Source organism: Petaurus breviceps, unplaced genomic scaffold (genome assembly GCF_028583685.1).
Source record: "Petaurus breviceps papuanus isolate PSGF00001 unplaced genomic scaffold, PetGlider_PUasm1.0 80, whole genome shotgun sequence".
Taxonomy (NCBI): Eukaryota; Metazoa; Chordata; class Mammalia; order Diprotodontia; family Petauridae; genus Petaurus; species Petaurus breviceps.
Window position 1 is genome coordinate 5,110,223 of NW_027186540.1, and position 26,686 is coordinate 5,136,908.

The window sequence follows — 26,686 nt, forward strand, 5'->3', positions numbered from 1 at the left end:
AGTCTTCCACTCTTGGGGCAAAGTCTTGATTAACTCAATCAGTCACTAATTAATAACAATGTCAAAGTACAATCAGTCACTTATTCAGCAAAGTCTTTCTAAGTATCCTACACAAAATCCTCCACCCCTTAGGTCACTAGTAAACCATAATTCCATAATTACTTAGTACCCAAGGAGAGGTCTTTTCTTCATCTTGACTTTGGGCCTGTTCTCAGATTCCCTGGATTCCCTTCCATGGTCCCAGATTCTACCTAGATTCAACAGACTGTCATCTGGGTTCAATGGCAGACAGCTCTCACTTCCTTGACCTGCTCTCTGGGGAGGTCCTGCTCCACACTGGTGGTCACAGGGTCTGGTCCATGTCAGATCCCTCACCATTTCTGCTCCAGGGAATTCAAGGCTCAACCAAGCCACAAACAAAGTCTCAGCATCCCAGTCATGCTTCAGTCACCTGGACTTTTAGTCTCCTGGTTCCGGGGCTCCTGGCTCCAGATTCTGGGTTCCTGGCCTCCTGGCCTCCTGGGATCCTGTTCAGAAAAAGTTCCAGCACCACCAGTTTTCAGGACTCATTTCTCCATTCTTCTGTAACTGTTCTGCCACCAGATCTCAGTCTCAAGGAAATTCTGACTGTGCCTCTCTGGGGCTTTTCTTATATATACAGTATTACCTACTTCACTTCCTTCAGCCAACCCCTTCCTGTTACGTCAGTTAACAGGAGACAGGAGTTCATACCTTCTGTTCCCCCAATCAGAGGCTTGATCAGTTGCTGTATTAAGTACCTGCTACTTTTGCCAACACAAAGGGATCTTCAAATTCAAAATTACATTACCATTACAAGGTGTTCTATAGGCAGGAAGAGCTGCAAGACTGGAGATCTGGAGAATGGCTAGGGCTGGATGAACAGGTCTGAGAACCATCAGCACAGCATCAGCATAACTAACTCCATGGGAGCTGATGAGATCAGCAAGTGAAAGAGGGAGAAGAGAAGAGGACCAAGAACAGATGCTTGGGGGACATCCATGGCTCCAACAATGTACATTGAGCAATGATCAGGAGAGAGCAAAATCACAAAAACCTAGAGAATGGGCAGTGGATAGAGCGCTGGTCCTGGAGTCAGGAGACAATTACTAGCTGTGTGACCCTGGCAAGTCACTTGTTCACTCCATTGGTTATAATTCTTCTTTACAACTTGACTAATGTTTAATGCAAAGACATTTGTAGAGCCTATATCATATTGCACATCCTCATGGCAGGGGGGAGGGAAGAGGAGAGAGAGGAAGGGAAAAATTGGAACTCAAGGGAATGTGGAACTGAATGTTGTAAACTAAGAGTAAATAAATAAATTTTTAAAAAAGAAAAAGAGGGAGATTGATGGTATCAAAAGCTACAGAGAAGGAGAAAAAGGCAAATAAAGGGGTAACTTTGGAGAAAGAAGTAAAATGATGAAATCAGAAGCCAGATTACGAAACTTTAAGAAGAGATTTGGAGGAAGCAGAGGCATCTATTGCAGATGGACGGCCTTCTCAAGTTTAGCCACAAAAAGCAGGAGAGACTTAGTACAACAACTGGTAAGGATGGATGGATCAAGTGACGGGTTTTTTGAGGACTGGGGGGGGGGTGTCTGTAGGCAGCAGGGAAGCAACTAGGACACAGGGAAAGAATGAATATGAATGAAAGAGTAGAGATAAGAGAAGAAGTAACTTGATGGGATGGAATTAGGCTCTTATGCACATAGGAGAAGGGCTTTATATGAGACATGTTTTAGTAGAAGATAATGACACAAGGCATTGTGGATGAGATAAGCAGGAAGTTCTCGAGAAAATGACCTCAATGATTCCGGTGAAGTAGGAGGTGATATTCTCAGCTGAAAGGGTTAATAGGTTAATACTCTGGCAATGATGGTAGCATCCCTTACATGACTCTCAGCTCCTCCACTGACCATTGTTGAAAAATCCACGAATGGAAATGGTGACTCAAAGGTTAACCCTGGACTTGTTCTCCCAGGATGGGGATCCCAAACCTTGCCCAGGCAGGAAGTTTCATGAGTTTTGCCTAGCAATATGCATACATTCTTCATTAGAAAGAAATTAGAATAAGCTATAATAGCATTCTATGAGGACAATTGGGGAAAATGCTCCCCCCCCAACACAAACGTAAACAATTCATCCAAGCTAGTTTGTTTTTTTTTTAATTGGGAAATGATAAGCAAAACAACACTGAACTAAAATTCACATGGTTATGCTTATCACGTGATTGCCACCCCAGCAGATGGTTGGGGGGAAGCTACATATGCCCACTTGCTGAACTGTTATATGAGCTACTACTACAAACGTCAGCACTGCTCACACTCTGATCTCTCCTAAGCAACCAAAAGTGGGGTACTGGAGTTTGTGGCAGAGAATCATAATATCTTAGATTTAAATAGCACATATTAAAAAATAGTACAGATCAAATAAACATATAATGGAAGATCTCAGGGTATTTCATATTTTATAATGGAAGGTCTCAGGATATTTCACATTTTATAATAGAAGATCTCAGCATATTTCACATTTTATAATGAAAGATCACAGGGTATTTCACATTTTCTAATGGATGATCTCAGGGTATTTCACATTTTATAATGGAAGATCTCAGGGTATTTCACACGTGCCATTTTCATATCTAAGAAACCTAGGTAGTCAAGGTTTAGGAGCTCAAATTAGAGATTAGACAAAGGTTTTCTGGATTTAAATGAAACAACCCAAATCACACACTGAAAATTGGGCAAGGATTCCAGGTTTTTTAGCCCCTATACAGTACCCTCCCGTTATGCATCATGGTATGGGGGGCACAGCACTAGACTCAGAATCTGGAGACCTGCCTGGATTCATATCTTGCCCCAAATACCAATTAGCTATAGGATGTTTACCTATCTTAGTTGTGTGACTACAGACAACACTTAACCCCCAAGAGTCTCAGTTTCCTCATCTGTTAAAAAAAATCAAACACAGAGATAACAATACTTGCCCTACATCACTGTTTTTATGTGAGGAAAAGTACTTTGTAAAACAATCTGCTCAATCTACTATATAAATGTGAATTACTCTTATTATCATCATGTCAAAGAACAGAGGGCACATCCAGAACTCCCATTTCTCATAGCGGTACCCTGTGCACCATACCATGCTGTATCATCTGTGCCTTCTGGTTTCTTCTAGAAGCATCTTCTGGATAGAGTACTAGGCCTGGAGTCAAATCCAGCCTCAGACACTTACTAGCTATGTGACCCTAGGTAAAATCTATTTAACCTCTGTTTGCCTCAGTTTTCTCAACTGTAGAATGGGAATAATAATATCACCAGCCTCCCAGCTTTGCTGTATGGATCAAATAAGACAATGTTGGTAAAGTCCTTAGCACAATGCCAGTACCTGGTAGGTACTTAATAAATGCTTCCTTCCTTCTTTTCTTCTAAAAAGCAATAGAGGAATACCCCTACCTTAATATGCTTTGTAGCATGTACATCCAAACCTTATGTTTTGTATCCATTACTTGTAATAGCCATAAATATTATAGTTGTTCAAGATGCATTCATTCACTTTTTACCGACATCTACCTTGTATTAACAGTGTAGCAGCCATGACTTGATTCCACTGACCCTCTGCCCACCCTTCATTAGGAAGGGATGAGTATGAAGACAAGCTAAAGGATGGTGAATGCTCAAATCAAATTAGTGAAGAGGCCTATACGAAGGGAGATGGGATTTGGAAGGAGAAAGCTAAGAGGGACGAGGCAAAGGGAATACAGAGAGCTTCAGTGCCAGGGACTGGAGGGCAGATCATTTCACCACACAGAGTGATGTGGTTCCAGGTCAAGAATCCCTAACCGCAAGAAACTGTTTCTGCATTTGATTCTTGAACCAGTTTCTATCCACACCCTTAACATGCATGCAGATAATCGCCAGATCTATAGGTCTGTAAACATGGGCCTTGGCTCCTTCTCAGCTTGGCAGGTGTGCAAATGAATTTAATTCAGTTGTTTTGCTTTCTGAAAGTCTGATAAGATCACGGGATCACTGGATTGGAAGTAGCTTTGAAAGCTGAGTCAGTCAGCCCACGTGTAGAGTACCCTGTATATACAGTCTTTATCCTCTTGCCTTGAGGCAGGACATGCAGCTTAAAACAGATGGAAATCCAGATAAGATGGAATCAGAGACACTCACAGTTAGATGGACCTCAGAGGTCACCTGATCCAATCTGTACTTAAGTAAAAATCCACTTTATAACATCCCCAACCAGGAGTTAATCAGCCTTTGCTAAGTCGGATGTTTTCTTCTTCACTCACTTTTCAGTCCTGTCTGACTCTGTGACCCCATTCAAGGTTTTCTTGGTGAAGATACTGGAGGGGTTTGGCGTTTCCTTCTCCAGCTCATTTTACAGGTGAGGAAACTGAGGCAAACAGTCAGATCCCTGAGGCTCTATTCCTACAAATGCACTTACCCAGTGTCACATGCGACAAAAACATTTCTGCCACATCCCCATGCACTTGCTCAATGTACATTCCACCCTCTGAATTATGTGCTTCCACTTGTTCATAGAGCCAAAGAGTGTCAGCTTTGGGGGGGACTTCAGGAACATGTAGTGAATCTGACCAAGTCCCTTGCCATGTTTATAATACAAGATACAAAACAAGGTCACAAAATTATAATAATGGCCCCAAAGCCAGTCACTGGCCATCTTGAGTTGACCCCCCAAAAAACCCAACCCCAAACCTTCTACATCATGTGGTCTTCAATTCAATTCCTCCCCCAGCTACTACCTTCCACCACTAGGCCCTACACAATATTCAAATAGAGCAATTAATTCAGAGAGAGGAGGTACCACCAGACCATTCGTTTAATAGCATCAAACCCCCAAACCACCCTTTACCTAAGTCACGGGTGCACAACCCACCTCTTTTCCTCTGTGGGACTCAGAGGCAACTATTTTAAATGACCACCCAAGTCTTCCTGCTGTCCCCGCTCCCAATCACACTACCTCCCAACACATCCCTAGTTTGCTAACAGAGAAGAACGGGGTCTTGTTTAAGCCTTTGAAGACCTAAGTAACCCAATATTTCACAGAATCCTATAATCTCTGGATCCAGGCAGCACTGTAGATGTTATCACTACGGAGATTTCATCAGTTTGGGTACTCACATCTCATCGGGACTTTCAGCTGCCTCTAGCCCTCTGAAGAGGGCTGCAGGGCAGAGCAACAAAATCCTCCCAACATCTCCATTTAAAGAAGACTTAGAAGCCCAGCCAACTCTTCATTCCCCACCAGCTTCCCTGCTTGGCTTTCACTTCATCATCATCATGCCCCTACTCTGGTATCTTCTCCCCTCCTTTTTCCATATTCCTTTTGTGTGTTGTCTCCCCCCCCCCCCCCCCCATCAGATTGTAAACTCCTTGAGTTTAAGGACTCTTCTTTTTTTACTTTTACCTGTATTCCCAGAACTTATCCCAGTGCTTGACACATAGTAGGTGCTTAATAAATGTTTATTGTATTGCATTTGGCCCAAGTCATTCCTAAACAGTAATACTTACAAAATATCCAAATTCAAGGTTTCATTATGAGATCTCTAGTGTAGGAGAAGACTACTGCCTCCCAAGACAGCCTTTTCACTTCTGGATAGCTGATGTTGTTGGAAATCTTCCTTTATAGTTTCTCTTTTTTCCTCTTGTTTTTTTTTTCAGTAAGCACTGAGCCTAAATTCACTGCTGTGCCACTTTAGATCCTGGTTTTGCCCACTGGGGATAAGCAGGACAAGGCTAATGTCTTTTCCATATGATAGTCATTCAAACTCTAGAAGAGAGTGATTATTTTTCCCTAAGTCTACTCTTTATTTTTTTCTCAGATTAAACATCCCCAGTTCCTTAAGCTAATCCTGGCAAGTGGTTGGTTCCAGTCCCCTCACCATCTCAGTCACCCTCCTCTGGCTGTTCTCCATCTTACCAGCAAAACATGGTACCTAAAACTGATCGCAGCATTCTAGAATTGGTCTCATTACAGGAAGGGGAAGAGAAAGGGGAAAGTATCATCAATCCTTATCATAGACAATCTATATTAACGCAGCATAAAATTGCATTAGCTTTTCTAACTGCCAAATGAGAAAACCTAGGGCCAGACAGCATGGCAGAACCTTCCAGAACTTGGACTCCAAGAAACAGTTTTCAAGAATCCAGGGTCACTCCATGCCAGCATGAGGAAGGGACACACATTATGGGTGTGAGTAGATAGCAACATAGAATAAAAAAAGGAAATCTAAAGAAAGAATGGAGTGAAAATGTCATGAAAAGAAAATATGGTCTAGTTGAAGTAAGAAAGGATGATTATGTAGCCTGTGTTTTCTGCTGGTATCTTTGCAATGTCCTAAGTCAAAAAAGGACTCCAAGATGTTGAGTGGACCCACACGTGAAAAGTAGTGAACTTATGGGAGGATTTTGATCTGAGTTATTAAAAGGTATGTCAGGTTACCATTTAAATACTATTCCATTCGAATGTGAGACCCTTGAATGAAAGGATCATGCTTTTCCTTTTCTCTGTATCCCCAGGGCTTAGAATAGTGCCTGGGCATATAGGAAATAATAAATTCTTGTTAAGTGATTAATTGAACTGATGATGGTTTAATGAAAAACGTATAATTTAAAAGTTCAGTGAAGTAGCAAGATACAAAACAAAGTCACAAAAATAATCCTTCTGCATGCTATTAACAGAACCCAATAGGAAGAGAGATAACTATAAAAGGCCCACGAGTTAACTTACCAGAGAACACTTAGAATTTGTAAATATAATCATAAAACATCCTCTACAGAAACAAAGCAACATTTAACTGGACACATGTTCAGGACTGGACCACATAGATATAATAAAAAGGATGATACTGAATAACTTAGTCTACCAATTTAATGATTAAATAAAACTGCCCAGCAGTTACTTTATAGAACTAAACAAAACAATAATGATAAAGATCTATTTGGAAGAGCAAAGAAGTCAAAAATCTCAAGGGAAATGTCCAAAAATGGCCAAAGGCCATAAAAGACAGAAATGATCTGTGCTGTAAGCACTATGGAAATAAAGGTACACTAATATATTTATAGCATATGCTCTAAAGCTAGTCTCCCAAACCCCATTCACACTTGCCAGCTGGGTCTCCAGTGATCACTTGGCTACGTCCCTTCAGGGCTTTAGGGTTCACCCTGAGGGCCAGGAGGGTGTCTTTCTAACACTAGACCTCAGAAGTCCCCACTCATGTGCTCCGCCCCTCCTCCATGATTATGAATTGATAGCAAATAAGTCAGCCAAACTTAATTAGCTTTTAGTTAAGGGTATTTATTTAGGTGGCATTGAGAACATTCCCTTCAAGAGTCACGAAACTCTCCTACCTCTTTATACAGAATCCAAGGGAAAGTGGGCTCAAGCTTAGAAAGTGCACCTAGTAAATGTGTCATATCCCCAAGTTGCTAGAAATCCTTTTTTCCCCCACTTTGTAGAGTACTCATAAAGTTCCCCTTAGGCAACAAATCATGAATTCCACAATTAGAGGAAAATCTAGATTTCAGATTGCACAAGTGGCTATAGAAAGACGTGTGGTGGGTGTTAGTAGGGCACAATATGTTGTTGTTTGTTGTTATTAGCAGCTAGGTGGCACAGTGGATAGAATGCATGGGTGGGCCAGGAATCCAAAAGACTCATCTTCCAGAGTTCAAGTCCAGCTTCAGACACCTACTAGCTATGTGACCCTGTACAAGTCACTTAACCCTGTTTGCCTTATTTTCTTTGTCTAAAATGAGCTGGAAAGGAAATGGCAAATCACTACAAATCTTTGCCAAAAAAAACCCAAATGGGGGTCACAAGGAGTCGGGTGTGACTTTGCCACGTTGAGATGTGATATAAATGGCATGATCAAAGACATGTGAACAGAAAAGTCAGTTTATAAATATTCCTTAAGTGCCTGTTACGTGCCAGTCGCTGTGCTGAAATTCAAAAAGAAAAGCAGTCCTTAACTCAAGGATCTTGTGATCTAATGAAGATTTGGGCTGTTCGTTTATCAAGAGGGAAAAATAACAAATGGTGGATCTAAAATGACACTGGCACTCACATCAAGTTGAGCCTTCACTAATGATTTATGGAGGGTATGGGCAATGATTACACTGGATGATAATTCATGGACAGATGGCAATCTGTACCAGTGAAGGGAATACACACATTAAGGAGAATATAGATCCATTAAAGTATTCAAGCATAATGGGCTGGACTGGAAGTCAAAAGACCCAAGATTTAATCTTAGGATCTACATGTGACTCCGGACAAGTGACTTAAAGTACTCCTAGGCTTAGTTTGTAAACTATCTGTTTAAAAAAAGTGATAATAATATGGAATGACACACTTCTAAGGGGTTTTGCATGGATCAAATAAAATGCTTTTTATTTCAATTTTGCCTAGAATTGGTCCCAAGCCATACTCAAAATTTACTCTAAATATATCTCTATGTGGCAAGCAACCAATAAACCCTACTGCTCTGTTTTGAAAGTAGGGAAACCAAACCACAAAACTTCTTGATTTTCCCAAGCCAAAGAGAAAGAGAACCTCCAGGTTCTTCCTGGAAAAGCCAACCCTCAGGAGCTCCCTTCCCAAGATCAAACAAACAAAGGCTTAGAAAGCACCTACTAGAATACCATCTGGCCCCATACAAAACTGCTTTACTTTTTCCTTCTTTTGCCCACTTCAGTTTGCCCATAACCTTGGTATTCTTTTGTATTACAAGACTGTAAGCGAATATTAGCATAACTGTGGAAACCTGGCTAGCCTTCTACCTATTGGTTACTTGGTAGTATTACCATGAACTTTATTTAATTTTAAAAATGCAAATTTTAAGTTTGAATTGAATTTTACATTTGAATTTTTAAAAAATTCAAAACATAAGACCACAAGACTGTATGTTAACATAAATAGGTATGAGGTTTCATTGTTTAAACAAATAAAAATGACAATCCACTTTAAAGTGAACGGGTTGAATTTGATTGCCCTGTCAGAGGGCTAGGATTTACAGGTTCCAGTCAGGGCCATGGAGGCAGGTGTGATCGTGCTAGATGGGATAGCTGACAAGAAAAAGAGAGGAAGAAATGGATGTGCTAGGTTCTTTGAATTTGACAGCACTAAGAATCTAGTGGGTATACTAGGAATGAAGAAAGTAGGGTGATCTCTTTCTCTGGCTTGGAATCCATTTTGTTCTAAAAACTTTTATCAGTTACAAGAAACTTACATGTACTTTTGCAAAAACTACACTATATGCTTTGATAGAAGGCAGAGAAAATCACTTGTCTAATCCCCAAAACTCTGTGTGCAAAGTCGGAGACAAGGGAAAGATAGTAGGAGGAATAAAGGAAAATTTTTTCTCCTTCCCAAGAGAAGATTGCATGAGCTAGAGATATCAACAGGAGGCGCTCAGATGGCAGCCATTGTTCTGGCTCCAGAACCAAAAGAGGATAAAACATTTTATATTTGATGCTGTGTCTTGTGGCCAAACATCTTACTTCCTTCTCATTCCTCATCACAAGGCTCCTGGTAAGGGGGAAGGGAGGGTCAGCATAAACAGCCTCTTTGTCCAGATGAGGACAATGAAACGCAAAGAAGGAATTGGTAGAAACCAGCAACTCAACGAAAACCCTGGAGACAGAAGCTGGTATTATTGTTCATTCTCAGCCTCCTATTTTTTTTCTAAAACACAGCGTGAATGCCACAACAATTTCTGTGCTTTCTCTCTATCTCTTGTCTTTTTCTGTAGCCCCAACTCCCAAGGTAACTAAACAGTATTGGAATGCTCCCCTGAGCAAGTTAGCTCTGGTCTGGTGGGCTGCTTCTCTTTAGGAACAAGGGAAGGGTCCATTCTCTCTGCTTTTTTTTCCACTACACTAGATAATGAATACATGTAAAGCAAGCTAACCTGAAGGTTGTTGCTGTTCAATCATTTCAGTCATGTCTGACTCTTCATGACCCCATCTGGCATTTTCTTAGCAAAGATACTGAAGTGGTTTTGCCATTTCCTTCTCCAACTCATTTCACAGATCAGGAAACTGAGGTAAATGGGGTTAAGTGATTTGCCCAGGATCACACAATTAGTAAGTGTCTGAAGGCACATTTGAACTCAGGTCTTCCTGACTCTAGCTAGGCCTGGTGCTCTATCCACTGTGACATTTAGTTGCCCCCAACCTAAAAGAGTTCATCTTATCAAAACATGGTAGTCAGGAATTTCCAAAAGGAAAATCATCAGCTGGCTCTGTATGTTAGTGAATGACCTCATCAGTTCATATCTGATGAATGCACAACATGCTAGTTTCATCCTCTCTTGTTTTTACTGCATTTGTTCATTTCATTTTTTCACTCGACACATTTACTGCTCCATTTCTATGCTTCTGGTCTAAGAGCCAATCTTCTCTATTTGGGATGTTAATACTGTCTCTTAGTGCATTTCTGGGTTCACACATCACTTACTGGAAAACTGCTTTTAAAATCTTCTCTGGGATTTCATGTTAGATGCTACTATAATAAATCCAAAAGAACTGTCTAAAAATCCTTTTGCTATCTGGAATTTTATTGAAATGAGTATTGCTTGAGATAAGCAGACCATCAGAAGAGGGTTTGGAAACCTTTTTATTACCCAGATATTTTTGTTGCAATTATACTCCAGCACCAAGTGAGATAACATACGTAAAGCGATTTGCAATCCCTAAATGCTATAGAAATGCGAGCCATTATTATGACTATTGCTGTTGTTGTTATCATTACCATAATTATACAGAAAATAGGACTATGGAATATCCTTTAAAATACAAAGTTATTGCCTAGAAGTTGCTGACCAGTTTTATATTTGCCAGGTCCTCTACAAACAGAACAAAATGGGACTGATTTAAATTGCATCAGTAAGAATTTAGAAGAAATGTTAAAATATATTTCCTGACAATGGAAGTAGCTATGAAATACTGGAATGAATTATGCAAGCAGAGTTACCTCAGTAGGCCTAGAAATAGATAGCTATCTTCTATGTACTATGTTTTTTTTATTTAGCTTGTCTTTAAGATGAAAAAAGTAAATTAGAGTAGAATAGATATATAAGAAAATCTCTTCTAGATCTTTAAATATATGAATAGGAGGTTGCACCTAATCTTAGCTTTGAAGGAAGCTAGACATTCTAAAATATTCTAAGATAAGACTAGATATATAGATGGATAGATAGATGTGTGTGTGTTTATAAGTGTATGTATGTGTAATATATAATATTCCATCTGCATAGATTTGAACATATAAGACCAACAAAAAAAGTAAGGAAAGAGAAGAGAAGAAAGCCCAAGACTGAGTCTTGGGTAACACAAAATCTCCGTGCAGATGAAAGGGATGATGATCCAAGCAAAGAAGATAGAAGGAAAACTGAGAGAGACAGCCAGGGAGACAGAGAGACACAGAGAGAGAGAGACAGAAAGACAGACAGAGACAGAGACAAAAACAAAGAGAGAACAGTTTCGTGACAATTGAAGGAGAAAATAATCTATCCAGCAGAGAGGTGATCAAGTATAGTCAAAGTCTGCAAAGAGATCCAGTGGGGTGAAAGCTATGGAAAGGTCATCACGTTTGGCCATTTAAGAGATGATTTGTAGACAAAAAGAAGGCAGTTTCACTCAAGTGGTGGGTCAGAAGCTACACGGGAATTGACAGAGAAGTAAGGAGGAAGTGAAGAAATGGAGTCAGCAAGGATAGAAAGGGAGAAAAATACGAAATAAAAGCTTGAGAGAATGGCAAGGTCAAGTGGAAGTTTGTTTTTTTTGAAGATGGGAAAAGTCTGAGCATGAGACAACAAGGAAAGATCTTGCAAAATGGAAATTAAATTATACTAATCTATAAAATATGCTAATATAACTGTTACATATAATATATACTATATAATACATAGTACATATATACATAAAAGAGAGATAAATTATTTGTATAAAAATATAAATGCTTGTAATGCCTACCACAAAATTATTCATAACTAAATAACTTATATTTATTAGTCTTATAGAATTATGGGATTTGGAGATGACAGGAGCCTTATAAATTATCCAGCTCAACTCCTCCATTTTTAAGATGAGGGAAGAGAAGCCAAAAGAGTTCAGAGGACCTACCCAACGTCACCCATGGCTGGGAGGTGAATGCAGATGGTCTTCCTGCAAAACCAATGCCTTCGCCACCATATCATATCAGGGTCATAAATCTAGAGCTGGAAAAGATCTTGGAGGCCATCTCGTATACACCCTCATGTTATAGAGGAGGAAGGGAGTGAGGCAACATGCATTTATTAAGCATTTACTATGTACCAGGCACCATGCTGAATGCTTTACAAGTATTATCTCATTTAATCCTCACAATAACCTTGGAGGGTGTTATTATTATCCTTATTTCACAGTTAAGGAAACTGAGGCAAACAGAAGTTAAGTTACTCACACAATAAGGGTCTGAGACTGGACTTGAACTCAGGTCTTCCTGACTCCCAAGCCCACTGCTCTATACACTATGCCAGGTAGCTATAGCTCTATCCACTGGGGACCAAGGATGTTATGGAACTTGTCCAATGTCATACAGACACCAAATGATGAAAGTAGGATTTGAACTCAGGTCCTCTGACTCCAGAGTCACTGCTCTGACCACTGCCCCAAAATGACTCCTATGTGAGAATCTCCAAAATCATATATATGTATCACTCTGTACATCTCAACACACTATATAGAAATGTTAACAATTCTTAGTCATTCAAGAGAACATAGTAGGAGCTTGATAAATATTTATTGACTGACTGAAAGAGGTGATATGGAGGGCAGGAATCATATCTTTTTTCAGTCTTTGTATAGACCTCGGAGCCCACTAACGGTCAAAGCCTAATCAGTGTTTCCTGAACCACTCAGAGAAGAGGTAAAACAGAATCTCAAAACAGTAGTGATGTGAGTCTGTCTGATCCAAAGCAAGCTGATCGAATGTGCACCTGAACAGGAATCCTTTCTATAACATAACAAACAAATCGTCATCCAACCTTTGCTTAAAGATAGACAGTGAAGGGAGAATCAAGTCCATTAGGAATTTTTTCTTTATATCAAGCCTAAATTTGCCTCCTATTAACTTCTAGCCACTGTTCCTGATTCTGCCTTTTGGAGCCAAACAGAGCATACCTACTTCTGCTCAGGCAGCTGGGTGGCACAGTAGATAGAGGATGGGACTGGAGCCAGGAAGACCTGAATTCAAATCTGACCTCAGACACTTATTAGCTGTGTGACCCTGAGCAAGTCACCTAACCTCTTCTGCCTCAACTTCCTCAGCTATAAAATGGGGATAATAGCACCTACATTCCAGGGTTGTTGAGTGGATCAAATGAAATAATATGTATAAAAAGTACTTAGAACAATGCCTGGCATATAGTAGGCACTATATAAATGTTTATTTCCTTCATCAGTCCTTTATGTACTCAAAGATGCCATGATCTAAAGACCTTTCACCATTCTGGTTCTCTGCTCCAAATGTTCTCCTAAATATAATGTTCTTCCTAACTATAGGATCCGGGGCAGGATTGAATGAAACTTTGTTGTTTAGTTATTTCATTCGTGTCTGACTCTTTGTGACCCCGTTTGGGGTTTTCTTGACAAAAATATTAGAGTGGTTTGCCATTTCCTTTTCCAGCTCATTTTACAGATGAGGACACTGAGGCAAAGAGGATTCAGTGACTTGCCCAGAATCACAGCTAGTAAGTGTCTGAGGCCACATGTGACCTTAGTTAAGAGAAGTCTTCCTGACTCCAGGTCTGGCACTCTACCCACTAACATTTGACACTTAACTAGCTGTGTGAACTTGGGCAAGTCACTTAACCCTAACTGCCTTGCCTTCCCCCCTCCAAAACAAAACAAAACAAACAAAAACCAACACTAAGACTTCTTTTTTTTTTTTTTGCTTTTTGGAGGGCAATTGGGTTTAAGTAACTTGCCCAAGGTCACACAGCTAGGTTTTTTGTTTGTGTGTGTTAAGTGTCTGAGGCCGCATTTGAACTCAGGTCCTCCTGACTCCAGGGCCAGCACTCTACTCAATGCGCCACCTAGCCACCCCAAGACTAAGACTTCTTTAGTGTTTAGTCCTAGTCACTACAATTCTCTTGATTCTGCCTAAGAAAGTAATTAGCTTTTATTTTTTGGCTGCCATGTAAAACTGTTAACTCATATTGAGCTAGTGGTCCACTAGACCCCCAGATCTAAAGGTCTATAGTAGCTGGGGGAATAGAAAGATGCTTATATGGAAGGTTACCAGGTAAACTCCTCAGGGCAGGGACTGTCTTGTTTTTTGTAACTCCTGAGCCCAGAACAATGCCTGACCCAACAGGTGCTTCATAATTGCTCCCTGGGTCACGAAATCATTTATTAAGTGCTTACTACTTGCCAGGAACTGTGCAAGATGCCAGAGATACAAATAAAAAGAATGAAATATCTCCATTCGAAATGAACGAATTGGTGATCAAACCAACTGCCAGGGGCTTGAAGATCAGAATCTGGAGACTGGGATCTGATTTTTCCAAGCAAGCTCTTTTGAAGTGGAAAGAAATCTTCAGGGGAGAAAGGAGATTGCTTAGAGCTGCCATCTAGGACTTCTCTTGATCTCTGGTAGGTTTCTGTGGGTTCTGCCCTTGTGTTGCAAGCCCTTAATATATGCCTGATGATTGATTGGCTGTAGAGGAATCACAGCATATTACTTGACTGAAAGTTATGGTTGGAATAGCTTTGCAGCCCCAGCTGGAGAAACAGTCTGAAAGCTGCTATTCAAATGTTTGGGGACTAGTCCACCACATTCCAGAAGAGTGGCTTATTGAGTTGTCGAAATTCTCTGACAGTTCCATGAACATCTCCTCCCAGAGGAGGATGTAGACTTGTGTGTTTGGTGGAGCACAGTAGAAAAAAAAAGAAAATCGGTTTGGGAGGGGGAGGAAGGCAGAGCAAAAAAATGGGAGCATTTAAAATTTTTGAGAGTCTTAGAGATATTTTCTCTTCCTGTGCACAAAATTTCTTTTTGGAGAAATATAGTTCAAATACAAGGAGCTGGCTTTGATAAGAAGGTGATATCTGCAGTTCTAAGACTCCAAAAACGCAGGGCAAAAGGATTTCTCAACCATCTTGATGAATTCCAGAGGCACAAGACAATGGTAGGTAATAGCGAACCTACCACTTTTGTTCCTGGAGAGATATTTACTCTTAATCTTCTCCTGTTCTTTAATCCATCCCACCCACCCCAAATAAGAGAAAATAATAGCTAACATTTATATAACATTTTAAGGTTTACAAAACATTGTACATATGCTATTTTATTTGAACCTCACAAAAACCTTGGGAGGCGGCTAATATTATTATCCCCATTTGACAGGGGAGGTTAAATGACTTGTTCACAGATGGGGTAGGTGGTATAGTGGATAGAGCCTGGAGTCAAGAAAAACCTAAGTTCAAATCCAGTCTCGGAGACTTACTAGCTGTGTGACCCTGGGCAAGTCACTTAACCCTGTTTGCCTCAGTTTCCTCATCCATAAAAAGGAGTAATAATAGCACCTACCCTCCCAGGATGGTTGTGAGTAATTGTAATGTACTTGGGGAAGTGTCTAGCACATAATAGCAGGTGCTATAAAATGTTAGCTATTAAACAGTTAGTATCTGAGGCAGGATTTTCACTTGGGTCTCCCTGACTCCAAGACCAACACTCTATCCTTCACAACAGCTTGATGCCTGAGCTAGAATGATGGATGGCATGATTTCCAGAAAAGACAGTTATGGTATAATGGCTAGAAGACTGGCCTGGGTTTAAGTCCTGACTCTGAAATATAGTTGCTGCACCATCATAGACAAATCATTTAACCTTTCAGTACTCTCAGACAGTTCTCTAAGATGGTAAGGGAGTTTCCACACTGGGAATTCCATCCATCAATGAAATCAAAGATTTAGAGGGAAAAAAACCTTATAGTTCCATGCTCAGAAAGTAAAGAACATCCTTTATTTCTTCTCAAAGAAAAGTAAAAAACTTGGGAAGTTAGTGTTCACTTGAAACAAAAAGTTCACTTCAAACAAAAGCTGGAAAAAAAAAGTAGTCTTACTTGTCTCTGGTCTTTCTTTGTTTCTCTAATACTTAGCACAGCACCTGGTACACAGAAGGCACTTAATAAATGTTGATTGACTGGAAGATTTACTGGTCTGGCATGTTGTAGATTCTTTTTCAGCCAAGTGTCAAAGTGGATAGAAGGCTGGACCTTGAATCAGGAAGACTCGAGTTCATATCCAACCTCAGACACTTGGGCAAGCCATTTAACCACTGTTTACCTCAGTTTCCTCACCTGTAAAAAGGGGGATAAAAGCACCTATTCCCAGGGTTGTTGTAAGGATCAAAGGAGATATCTGCAAAGCACAGTGCCTACGGCAAATTGGTGATGCTAACAAATGCTTGCAAAGCACAGTGCCTATGGCAAATTGTTGAGGCTAACAAATGCTTGCAAAGCACAGTGCCTATGGCAAATTGTTGATGCTAACAAATGCTTGCTCTCTCTACCTCCTAGGGTTGGTGTAAGGAGCAAACAAGACATTCATTTGTAAAGCTCTAAGCACAGTCTCTGTGATGATAGTAGGTGCTATATAAATGTTTCTTTCCTTCTTCTTCCCTCTTATAGGTTGGAATTGATGGCCACTGAGATCCACTCTGAATGATGATAATTAACAGGAGAAAAATGACATTAAAGAAGATGGCAGAAGTCCTGATGAGGGTACAAGAGTATGGGGGAAATGAATGTTAAGATAACTCATGAATCTCCTTTCCACCCCCATTCCATCCCAACAGGTGATAGCAATTTGCAGTGTCACAGAGTACATTACATTACTACATTACAATGGGACTCTGTGGTGATATGACTAGGGGCACCACTGTCAGTAAGGGCTGTAACTTGGGCTAAAAACAAGGGTTTTAAAAAATCCAGTCATGAAAATTAAGATACGTATGAGGAGACTTGGTCTCTGATTCTACTTCTTGTTATTGTTTGGTTATTTTAGTCCTGCCCAACTCTTTGTGACCCCTTATTGGGATTTTCTTGGCAAAGATACTTGGAATGGTTTGCCATTTCCTTCTCGAGCTCATCTTACAGATGAGGAAACTGAAGCAAACAGGGTGAAACGACTTGCGCAGTCACGTGGCTAATTAGCGTCTTAGGCTCGTTAGATTTGAACTCAGAGAGTTGAGTTTTCTGACTTCAGGCCCAGTGTCCTATCCACTGTGCCACCTAGCTGCCCTTTTGGGTCCTTAATCATATCTTGGCATGTTTTGAAAGAGAGATTGTGTTTCCATTTGTCAAGGTTCAGGTGGGGCTACTCATATGGGGATAGAAACAGCAAAGACATCAGTGGTGTGGGAGGACTGTGCAGCTGATGTTTAAGTCTGGGCATTGCAATGGGTACATTTTGCTAATGCTTTCTGCAGAAACTTTCCCAGAAGAATATATTTCCAGGAATGTACTCAGGAGGTTCAATAGATCCTCAGTCAGTCAATAATCATTTATTTACCACCTATTACGTGCCAGGCATTGTTAAAAGTTGGGCATACAAAGAAAGGCCAAAGACAATCCATACCCTCATGGAACTCTCACTCTAATGAGGGAGAGAGCAAGCAAAGGAAAAAGTACAAACAAGCTACACTCAGGAAATAATCAACGGAGTAAAAATACTAGAGGTAAAAGGGTTTGGAAAAGGCTTCCTACAGAAAGTAGGATTTTAATTGGGACTTGAAGGAAGCCAGAGAAGCCAGAAGGCATAGATGAGGAGGGACTGCCAGAAAAATGCCTGGAGCAAAGAGATAAAGTGTCTTGTTCATGAAACAGCAAAGAGGCCAGTGGAAGCAAACAGTACCTGTAGGGTATAAGAAGACTGGAAGAGAGAGGGAAATGGGTTATGAAGGTCTTTGAATGACCGAGGATTTTGTATTTGATCCTGGAGGTGGTAGGGAGCCAGTGAAACTTATCAAATATGGGGGTGATGTGGTTGGACCTGCTAGAATTTTTGCTCTGCTGGCATAGCTTCATACAAATCCTTTAAAGTCTAACTCGAGTGCCACCTCCTACAGGAAACCTTTCCTGATCCTCGCTTGTGGATGGAGAAATATCCTAACGTCTTTCCCCATCCAGGTTCAGTTCAATTTTCCTTGACAAGTATTGAGATATTTCTTAAGACATTTCACTCAGGAAAAAAACCAAAAACTTAGACTGTTGACATCAGTTCTGGATGTATAAAGTAGCTGCAAGGAGGGCCAGTGGCCTCCCAGATGCGTGGCTGGTGAATTTTAGTCAACGGGAGTTTTACTCAGTTGAATCCATTTCAAGTTTCCTCTATGCCATGAGGATTCTTCTGCTGTGGCTAAGAAAATCTCCTTTAAATAACATCTCTCTAGATAATAATTTCCCCCCAAACACCCTGCATAACCCTTTCAAGTCTACTTCTCTGATGTACTTTGTCATAGGTATGTATTATCTATCGTGTGCTATGTATGTTTCATTCCCCTTTAAGACTATATACTCCATAAGGACAATCTTATCTTTACCTCTTAAACAATAACTACCACAGTGCTTTACTGGTTGAATTATCTCAAAAGTCTGATTGCAACAATCCAATTTTTCTCCATGATTACCCCAGGCTACATTTTGATTAGTCCAAGTTGTAGACCCCTACAGCACAAAGCTCTTTCTTCTATATTACAAGAGTTCTCTGTATCTAGATATGATTCTTCCATCTTCACTTTGGCAACAAAGATGCATGGTCCAAAGGCCATCACCCAGAGTGCAAGTAAAGTCATTAACAGCAATTGGAATCTCAAAAATCTTCAATCTAACTCCATCACATTTTACTGAAGATTCATGAGGCTCAAATATTTTTGTTCTTCCAAAGATCCGACTGGGTCCTGGTCTCAGAGGACAGTCATGTGGAGAGAGGGAAAAAATATATATGTATATATCTCTGTTTTGACTGTTGTTCTGAACAGCAGGAGAGAAGAGAAGAAAGGAAAGTTCTTGGCTAAGCTGAAGAGGAACTTGCCAATAAATCTGGTGAATACTCTAGCTTGCCAAAAATATCCCCCAAAGTCCCATTAACACTATGACACCAAACTAGAAAAGTACTGAGAAAAGCTTAGTAACACTGCTGATATCTTGGCAGGTTTTGAAAGAGAGATTGTGTTTCCATTTGTCAAGGTTCAGGTGGGGCTACTCATGTGTAGATAGGAACAGCAAAGACATCAGTGGTGTGGGAGGATGGTGCAGCTGAAGTTTAAGATTGGGCATTGCAATGGGTTCATTTTGCAAAAAGCTTTCTGCAGAAACTTTCCCGGCAGATTGAGCTTCTAAATCTCCCGGTTTTACTTTGAAGTTCCAGGTTAAGCTAGACCTCTGAAATGATAGTACAGTGAGGAAGGGTGGGGGGACCAGAAAAAGAAGCAGACTATCTGCCCGAGTTGAATGGAAACTCAAAAGCAGCTCACAGCATACAAAGTAGAAAGTATAACAGATCTGGCATCCTTACAGAGTTAGTAATCCAAGATGTGGTATGTGAAACAAGCAAGGGATTTATTCCAAATCTATTGCCATTTTTTTTTGCCTAGTCTTGAAATGTATTAAATTTGCTACTGATTCAATTCAATTTGACAAATATTTTATAAATCCCTACATTGGGCTAGGGATTTAAGGATAAAAAATGGCAGTCCCAAGGCTTCAAAAAGCTTACAATCTGGTTGGTGACAAGATGCATTTACACAAGTAGCTATAATAAATTAAAATATGTCAATCAGTGGCCTGAAAGATTTGAGGCAAGAGGGAATTAAAGAGGGCTTCATAAAGGAAATAAAATCCATCTGGTCATTGAAGGAAGAGAAAGGATATGATCTTGTTACCACTAGGATCAAATATAAACTGCTCTGTTTGGCATATAAAGCTCTGGCCATGAGCCAGGCCCTTTCTACCCACTCTTCTACATACTCTGCGGTCCAGTCATGGTGGCCTCCATGCTTTTCCTTCCACTCCCATCTGTGTGTCTTTGGATGTCTGCACTCCTTGCCTGGAATGTACTCCCTCCTAACCTTCAACTCTTCGAAGCCATAGCTAGCTTTCTTTATAAATCAGCACAAACAGCCAACTTCTGCAGGCGGCTTTTCCAATTGCCTTAGCTGCTAGTGTCTTCCTCTTTCATCTGTGGCTCCCTTTCATCTGCCATCTCCTCTTTGGACTGATGGATATGGTGTCTCCCTCATTAGAATGTAAGTACCTTGAAGGTAGGGTCTTTGTTCCCTTTTTCTGTGTGTATGTGTGTAAATGTATATGAATTTATGTGTATTTTATATATGTATATGTGTTTGTGTATATGTGCATGTGTATGTGTATATGTGGATTGTATATATGTGCATTGTGTGTGTGCATATGCATATCGTGTATGTGTATATGCATATGTATATATATAGGTAAGTATATATGTACGTGCTTGTATGTACAGAGATGTGCAATATATATGTGTGGGTATATACACACATGTAGTATATATGGCATATAGTAAGCACTTAATAAATGTTTGTCAATTGATTGTAGAAAGTCTGTTATAAGCACAGAATGCCAGTACATACAAATGCAGACCCCCTCAAAAGAGGGAAGCTGGGAAAAGATTAGGTAACAGTGAGTAGCCCAATTTGCCTAATCCATCAACTAACATTTCTTAAGTGCACTAAGTGCCGGGGTTATATAAGACAGTCCCTTCTTTCAAAGGACTCATGGGAAAGACAATAGACAAACATACATACAAGCAAGCTATGTAAAGGATAAATAGGAAATAGTTAATAAGAAGAAGGCACTAGAATTAAGAGGGGTTGGGAAAGGTTTCCTATTTTTTAAAAAATGGAACTTCAATTGGGACTTAAAGGAATCCAGGGAAGTAAAGAGGCAGAGTTTTTCCAAGCATCGGGGACAGCCAGCGAAAATGCCAAGAGCTGAGAGGAGTGTCTTGTTCACGTAACAGCCAAGAGACAAGCATCGCTGGATCAAATAGTATGTGTCAGGGAATAAGGTTTAGGGAGACTGGAAAGGTAGGAAGGGGCTAGGTTAGGAAGGACTTTGAATATGAAACACAAGAGTAAATAAATGAGAATAATGAAAAAAAAAAAACTAGACAGGTAAGTTGGACCCAGGTTATAAAGGATATGAATGATGCCAAAAATGTATTCAGTTAGCACTGGGAAGATTTGAGTTACTAAGTGATATAATAAGAAATGTCAATTAGGAAAATTACTTGAAAGTCATTGCTTTTGAATAGCAATTATCTCAAACTTTATTGCTACTTTGGTAATCTATATAAATAAGGAGGGGGCATTTTTTTTTATTATCCCCATACATCTTACTACTAGAATATTTTTTCACCATATAGCGTATAGAAATATTCTAGATCTAATAATCCTAGTTCTATTTCACTCCTGCCAAGAACTTCTACCTTCTCCTCCCAGTCTCAAGTAAACCTATTATAGTCCATACTCTATACTACATATTCCAATTCCGAGTGACTGTTTCTTCCTAACTAAACTCTGTGGGAAGACTCCAGAGGTCTCCAAAACCACAAGCCAAAAAATGACGCCTTTGAAAATAATTTCCTAGAAAGACAGGAGGGGAGAGAGTTACAAGCTTTCCTTTGGTCTGGCCATCATGTCCTTTAAATTTTTGGTTAGGAGAATCCATTAAAGACTATATCTGCTCTATTGTTTTGATGTTCTATGGAACTGGACAAATTCTTACCCTGTTGTCCTCCTGGATCTCCCAGTCACTGGAGAAAGTCACAGGCTGCTGTCCATGAGTACAGTTGGAAAACTGGAAGAGACTGGAAAACATTCTTCTGTTCTCTTGAGTGTCTGGAAAGATGGCATCCTGGAAATTGACTCCATGAGGCAAGAGATTGTAATTTTCATCCATCCTGAAGCAAAAGCAAAACAAAACCAGAGATCTGAACTGAAATCTCACTGGATCCCACAGTTTTACAGAAGCCATAGCAACCTTCTATCTTTGAGGGTTCCAAAAGAAGCATACTGATAAAGGAGGCAAAAAGTAAATATTTTAATTTTAGAAGTCTCCCAAGAGACTTTAATTCCTGCAGTTTCCTTGACTGCTGTGGATCTGAAAAGCATAAGATAAGAAGTTTGCAGTAGAGATCACAGTTTATCAAGAATCATAAGTAGCATTACAGAAAAGGAAGCCCACACCCTAGATCAAAGTGATGGGACAGAGTTCATTGACCAATCAACATATTCACTTTTCACATTTGTGAAACTGAGCAGAGCCTGTTGAAATCTCAACAGGTCTCCAAATAACAGGACAGAGAATAATCTGTATGCAGCTGTGAATATACATCAGGGCAAGGGAGTTCTGTGAAATGAGAATCTGTCAGTCTAGCTTTTAACTTACTGTATTTCTGCACTAACTTTTTGTAAATATTTAAGAGCAAAAAGATGAAAGAGTTGGCTGACTACCACAGAAATATTGAACAAAACCGTATTTCACAATAAGATGGAAACAAATGCTATTTCCTGACAGGTCTGCAACTCCCCCCACTTTGAAAATGGGGTTTCATTTTTCTTTGTTCTAGCTTGGCCCTGTTGTATTTTTTTCTCTTAATGAAAAATCATAGACAATTAAAGTGTCTCTATAATGAGAAATGTACTCTCTCAGTCTTTGTTGGCACTCCTGAGAAACTTTACTTAGTCTAGAGAAACAATTCAAGCCAGAACCATGACATGCTGTATTCTAAACTTAGAAATTCTGGCTTAGATGTGGAAAACATGTGTTGCAGCAAGCTCATTGTGGGGGCACTTAGTGTCTCCATTCTCAGAAAGATGCTGAAGTCTGGGGAGCTAATAAGTCATCTACAATCACTGATTGTAGTCAGTACCAAATATTTTGTATTACATACTGCATTGCTATGTCAGTATTGTAATTATTGCTAACAGCCTTGAGTTTGATTTTATTAGCTCACAACTTTAATCCATAAGTTATTTTCAAAAGGATTTTGATGATTCTCAAATAGTCCAGAACACTGGACTTGGAATCAGGAGGACTTGAGTTTCACATGAGTTCACACCTATTTGTGCACTGGGGGCAAGCCACTTAACTTTTAAGTCTCAGTTTCCTCATCTGTAAACTGCAGATAATAAAAAGCATCTACTTCATAGGATTGTAGGAGGACTGAATGAGATCATTTAAACCACATAAAACCAGAGAATTTCTATTGCTAGTCTACCTCCTAAATCTTTAACTCTAGAAGTATGAGACAAAAAGGTCATGAACATGTGCTTTATTCTTCTAGACTGATGAATAATTTTTAGAGCACTTTATAAGATTTCAAAAGCCTGGAGTCAAGGGTGACTTTTTATAGAACTCCTAGTGACTGGAAGAGAGTGGGCTCTTGATTATTCATTGAAAAGAAATCAGTCAGTCAATAAACATAAGTACCCACTATGTACCAGGCATGGCTAAGCATTGGAGATACAAAGAAACGTAAAAGTTAATCCCTACCCTTGAGGAGTTTGCAGTCTAATGGAAGAGGCAGTATGCCAATAACCATGTACAGCCGGCCATTTTTATTTCCTCCAGACTCAGGGACTATCAAAGTGAAAACTCCCTCCACTGGTGCAGGTAGGAAGCTCCATGCAACTTAATATGAATTTATTAAGCACCTAATATGTACCAAGCTCAGTGGTGGGTGATAAGTATACAGATTCAGTACAGAATAGTCCCTGTCCTTGAGGGTTTATATTTTAAGGGAGCTTGAGGGAGAGGGACAACATGTGCACATATTATATGTAGCAATAGTGTGATGGTGGGGGACAATACAAGTTTAATATGAAGGGTAGTTTCTTACTCATCTATGTCATCAAATGGTTAAGCCTATGGCCCAACAGCTACTACATCAAAGGCAGAATTGGAATTCAAATTTTTCCTGACTCCAAGGCCGACCCACTCTCTTGCAGGGTATAGAGTCCCTCAGCCCCATAAGTAGAGCAATGAAATTCGGTAAGAGATTAGCTGTATACTGGAGAATTCATACAACCATTTCAGTTTAGAGTACACCCTGATGCCTTCTCCCAAAGGCAGATGGATTTAAATCAGTAAGACCCAGTTTTTAATTCTATTCCAGATACTTAACAGCTGTGTGACCCTGGGCAAGTCATTTAACCTCTCTCAAACACAGTTACCTTGCCCTATCAGTAAAATGGGGATGATAACAGCATCTACTTCAGAGGGTTGTTATAAGGATCAAATGAAACAATACTTGTAAAGTGCTTTGCAAACTTTAAAGCACTGTATAAATGTTGGCTATGATTATTACCCAGTTTGGTTATCATTCTAGATCGGAGGCCGGGATGTACTTGAGTCAGCTGAATCTTCCATTGCTAAATTTTCAACGACTATTTACACCTCAAAAATCAGCAAATGCTCCAAATCAGGGCTTGATTTATCATTTTGCTGATTTGTGGGCTTAAGAAGGTGGAGAAGATGTTAGTAAAGAAGATTAAACTTTTAAGTGTGTCCCGAACATTTTTTTTCCCCAAGAGTAGGTTGTTCAACAGACTTGCCCAGAGAGGACCTCAGAGATCTAGTTCAATCTCTTCGTTTTATAAAAGAGAAAATTGAGGCCAAGGGAAATTAAGTGACTTGATCAAGGACAGTTAAAAAGCTGCTAAGAAATGTCAACTGGTAAATCCTTCCAACTCTCGGGAAGAGCGGAATTTTAGACATAATTTCACCCCTTCAATTTTTTCTTTGGCTCATTGGCAAAGATCTGGGTGAAAATTATGAGGAAGAGAAGAGAAGAAGAGAAGAGAAGAGAAGAGAAGAGAAGAGAAGAGAAGAGAAGAGAAGAGAAGAGAAGAGAAGAGAAGAGAAGAGAAGAGAAGAGAAGAGGTCCCTGCGCGCTTGCGTTGTCCATGTAGGTTATGCGTGTCCACGTGGGTCTGTCTAAAAGTGGAAAAGAGTAGTGTGAAGTCCTGTTAATAAGGACCTGTGTATATAGCACAGACGTGCTCACAAGCAGACACGCAGTCAATGGGGCAGAGTCCTGCCGGCTGCATGGGAGGCGCTCCGCTCACCTGAGGAAGAAGAAGTAGGAGTAATCTTGCACCACGGTGTGGGAGTGGCAGGAGAAATAGCCCAGACCCGTGAGGTTGAGCCTGGAGCCTGCGGGCACCTCCAGCATGCTCCCCCACGCCTGGTCGCACAGCATCTCGATCTCGGCGGAATAGAAGAGCCCTCCCTCGGAGGCGGCTTCATACTGCCACGGCAGGTAGTTGTACAGGCTGTACATTTCCTGGTGCAGCGCCAGCACCTTGGCGTACACGATGATCTCGGCCAGCTCCGCCCGGCAGCTCTCGCTCAGGGGTCTCCAGTCGGACGGCAGCTGGCAGCCCAGGCTCGGGCTGAGCCGGTCGCCCAGGCAGACTAGGGCGAGGAGCAGGGCGGGCAGCATCGTGGCGTTGGGAGCGCCTACACCGCGCGCTCCCTGCTTCTCAAAGTTTCCCCAAATCCCGCTTGCCGCTCGCCGCTCTCTTCAAGCGCAGGTTTAACTGACAGTGGGCATGCTAGCCTGTGCGCATGGTGGGGACCGGGGAGGAGAGGGCAGAGGGAGAGTGGGGTTGCCCAGACTGGAGAAAGGAGGGGTTAACGCTACCCCCCTTAGGTCAGCCCCACAGCGGCTGAGCCCACAGCTGGACGGGCTCTGCCTATGAGTCCTGCTAGTCTCCTGGCTCTTTCTCCTTCAGTCCACTGAGCCGGCCCCTCTACTCTCGGCAGGAGTCGCTCCGCCTCAACGCAGTCCATCCCCTGTCCTATCGCTTTAAAAGGGTCGCCAGGACCTGGCTACCCCGCCTCCTCTTCTCCGCGACTTCTCTGGGGGCGTGGGCTGAGAGAGAGGGGTGGGGAAAAAGCAGACCCGCTGCAGCAATAGCCTCGGTGCCTATATTTCCTCCGACCCCGGGGGGACTAGAGGGCGCAAGCTGGAAAGAGGGGAACGGCGGGGGAAGTGAACCAGCTGCCAAATAGCTGTGGGAGCAAAGCGGGAGAGCAGATATTGGGCCACACTAGGAGGCTCCCGGGAGAGGCTCTAAGATGACTTGAGAGTTTCACCAGCAGCTGGAGTTTGAGTTTGGGATTGTCGGTCTTAGCTCCCCAAAAAGTTTATTTAAAAGAGCTAGAGGTGTGAAGATAACCCGGCAAACGAGCTTATTGGAGAACCGGGAGGGCAGTGCGACCCTCTTCTATTGTGCGGGAGTTTTGACCTGTTCGAACTTTCATCGTTTAGAATAAAGTGCCAAAACTACTGGAAAACTTTTTGTCAGCACCCCTACTTATATCCCCCAGGGAAGGAAAGGGAGGGAGGGAGGGAAGGGTAACCAGAGGAATATACCAGCTGCGTGAACGCCCACGACAACGATACCAATCCAGAGTAAACTGAAGACCATTTGTGGACTTCAGGACCACTGAGAAGTGTCTGGCCCTGGCAGAAGACAAACGTGGATGTACTGCCCTTCGCAAGAAAAGTGTGTTAGACTAAGTAATTAGTGGAGGGTAC

The 26,686-nt window shown here is 41.0% G+C and overlaps 1 protein-coding gene across 1 annotated transcript in view; it reads right to left on the reverse strand.

Annotated features, from left to right (window-relative positions):
* LOC138175995 (coiled-coil domain-containing protein 3-like) overlaps positions 1-26,239 on the reverse strand; it is a 124,908-nt gene extending 98,669 nt beyond the window's left edge. Inside the window, exons 1-2 of the mRNA XM_069106663.1 lie at positions 25,209-26,239; positions 21,865-22,039 (exon numbers count right to left, since the gene is read on the reverse strand). Of these exons, the coding sequence (XP_068962764.1) occupies positions 21,865-22,039; positions 25,209-25,585 (552 nt within the window). The 5' untranslated portion in view covers positions 25,586-26,239. The remainder of the gene's footprint in view (positions 1-21,864; positions 22,040-25,208) is intronic.
* Positions 26,240-26,686: the final 447 nt, after the last annotated feature.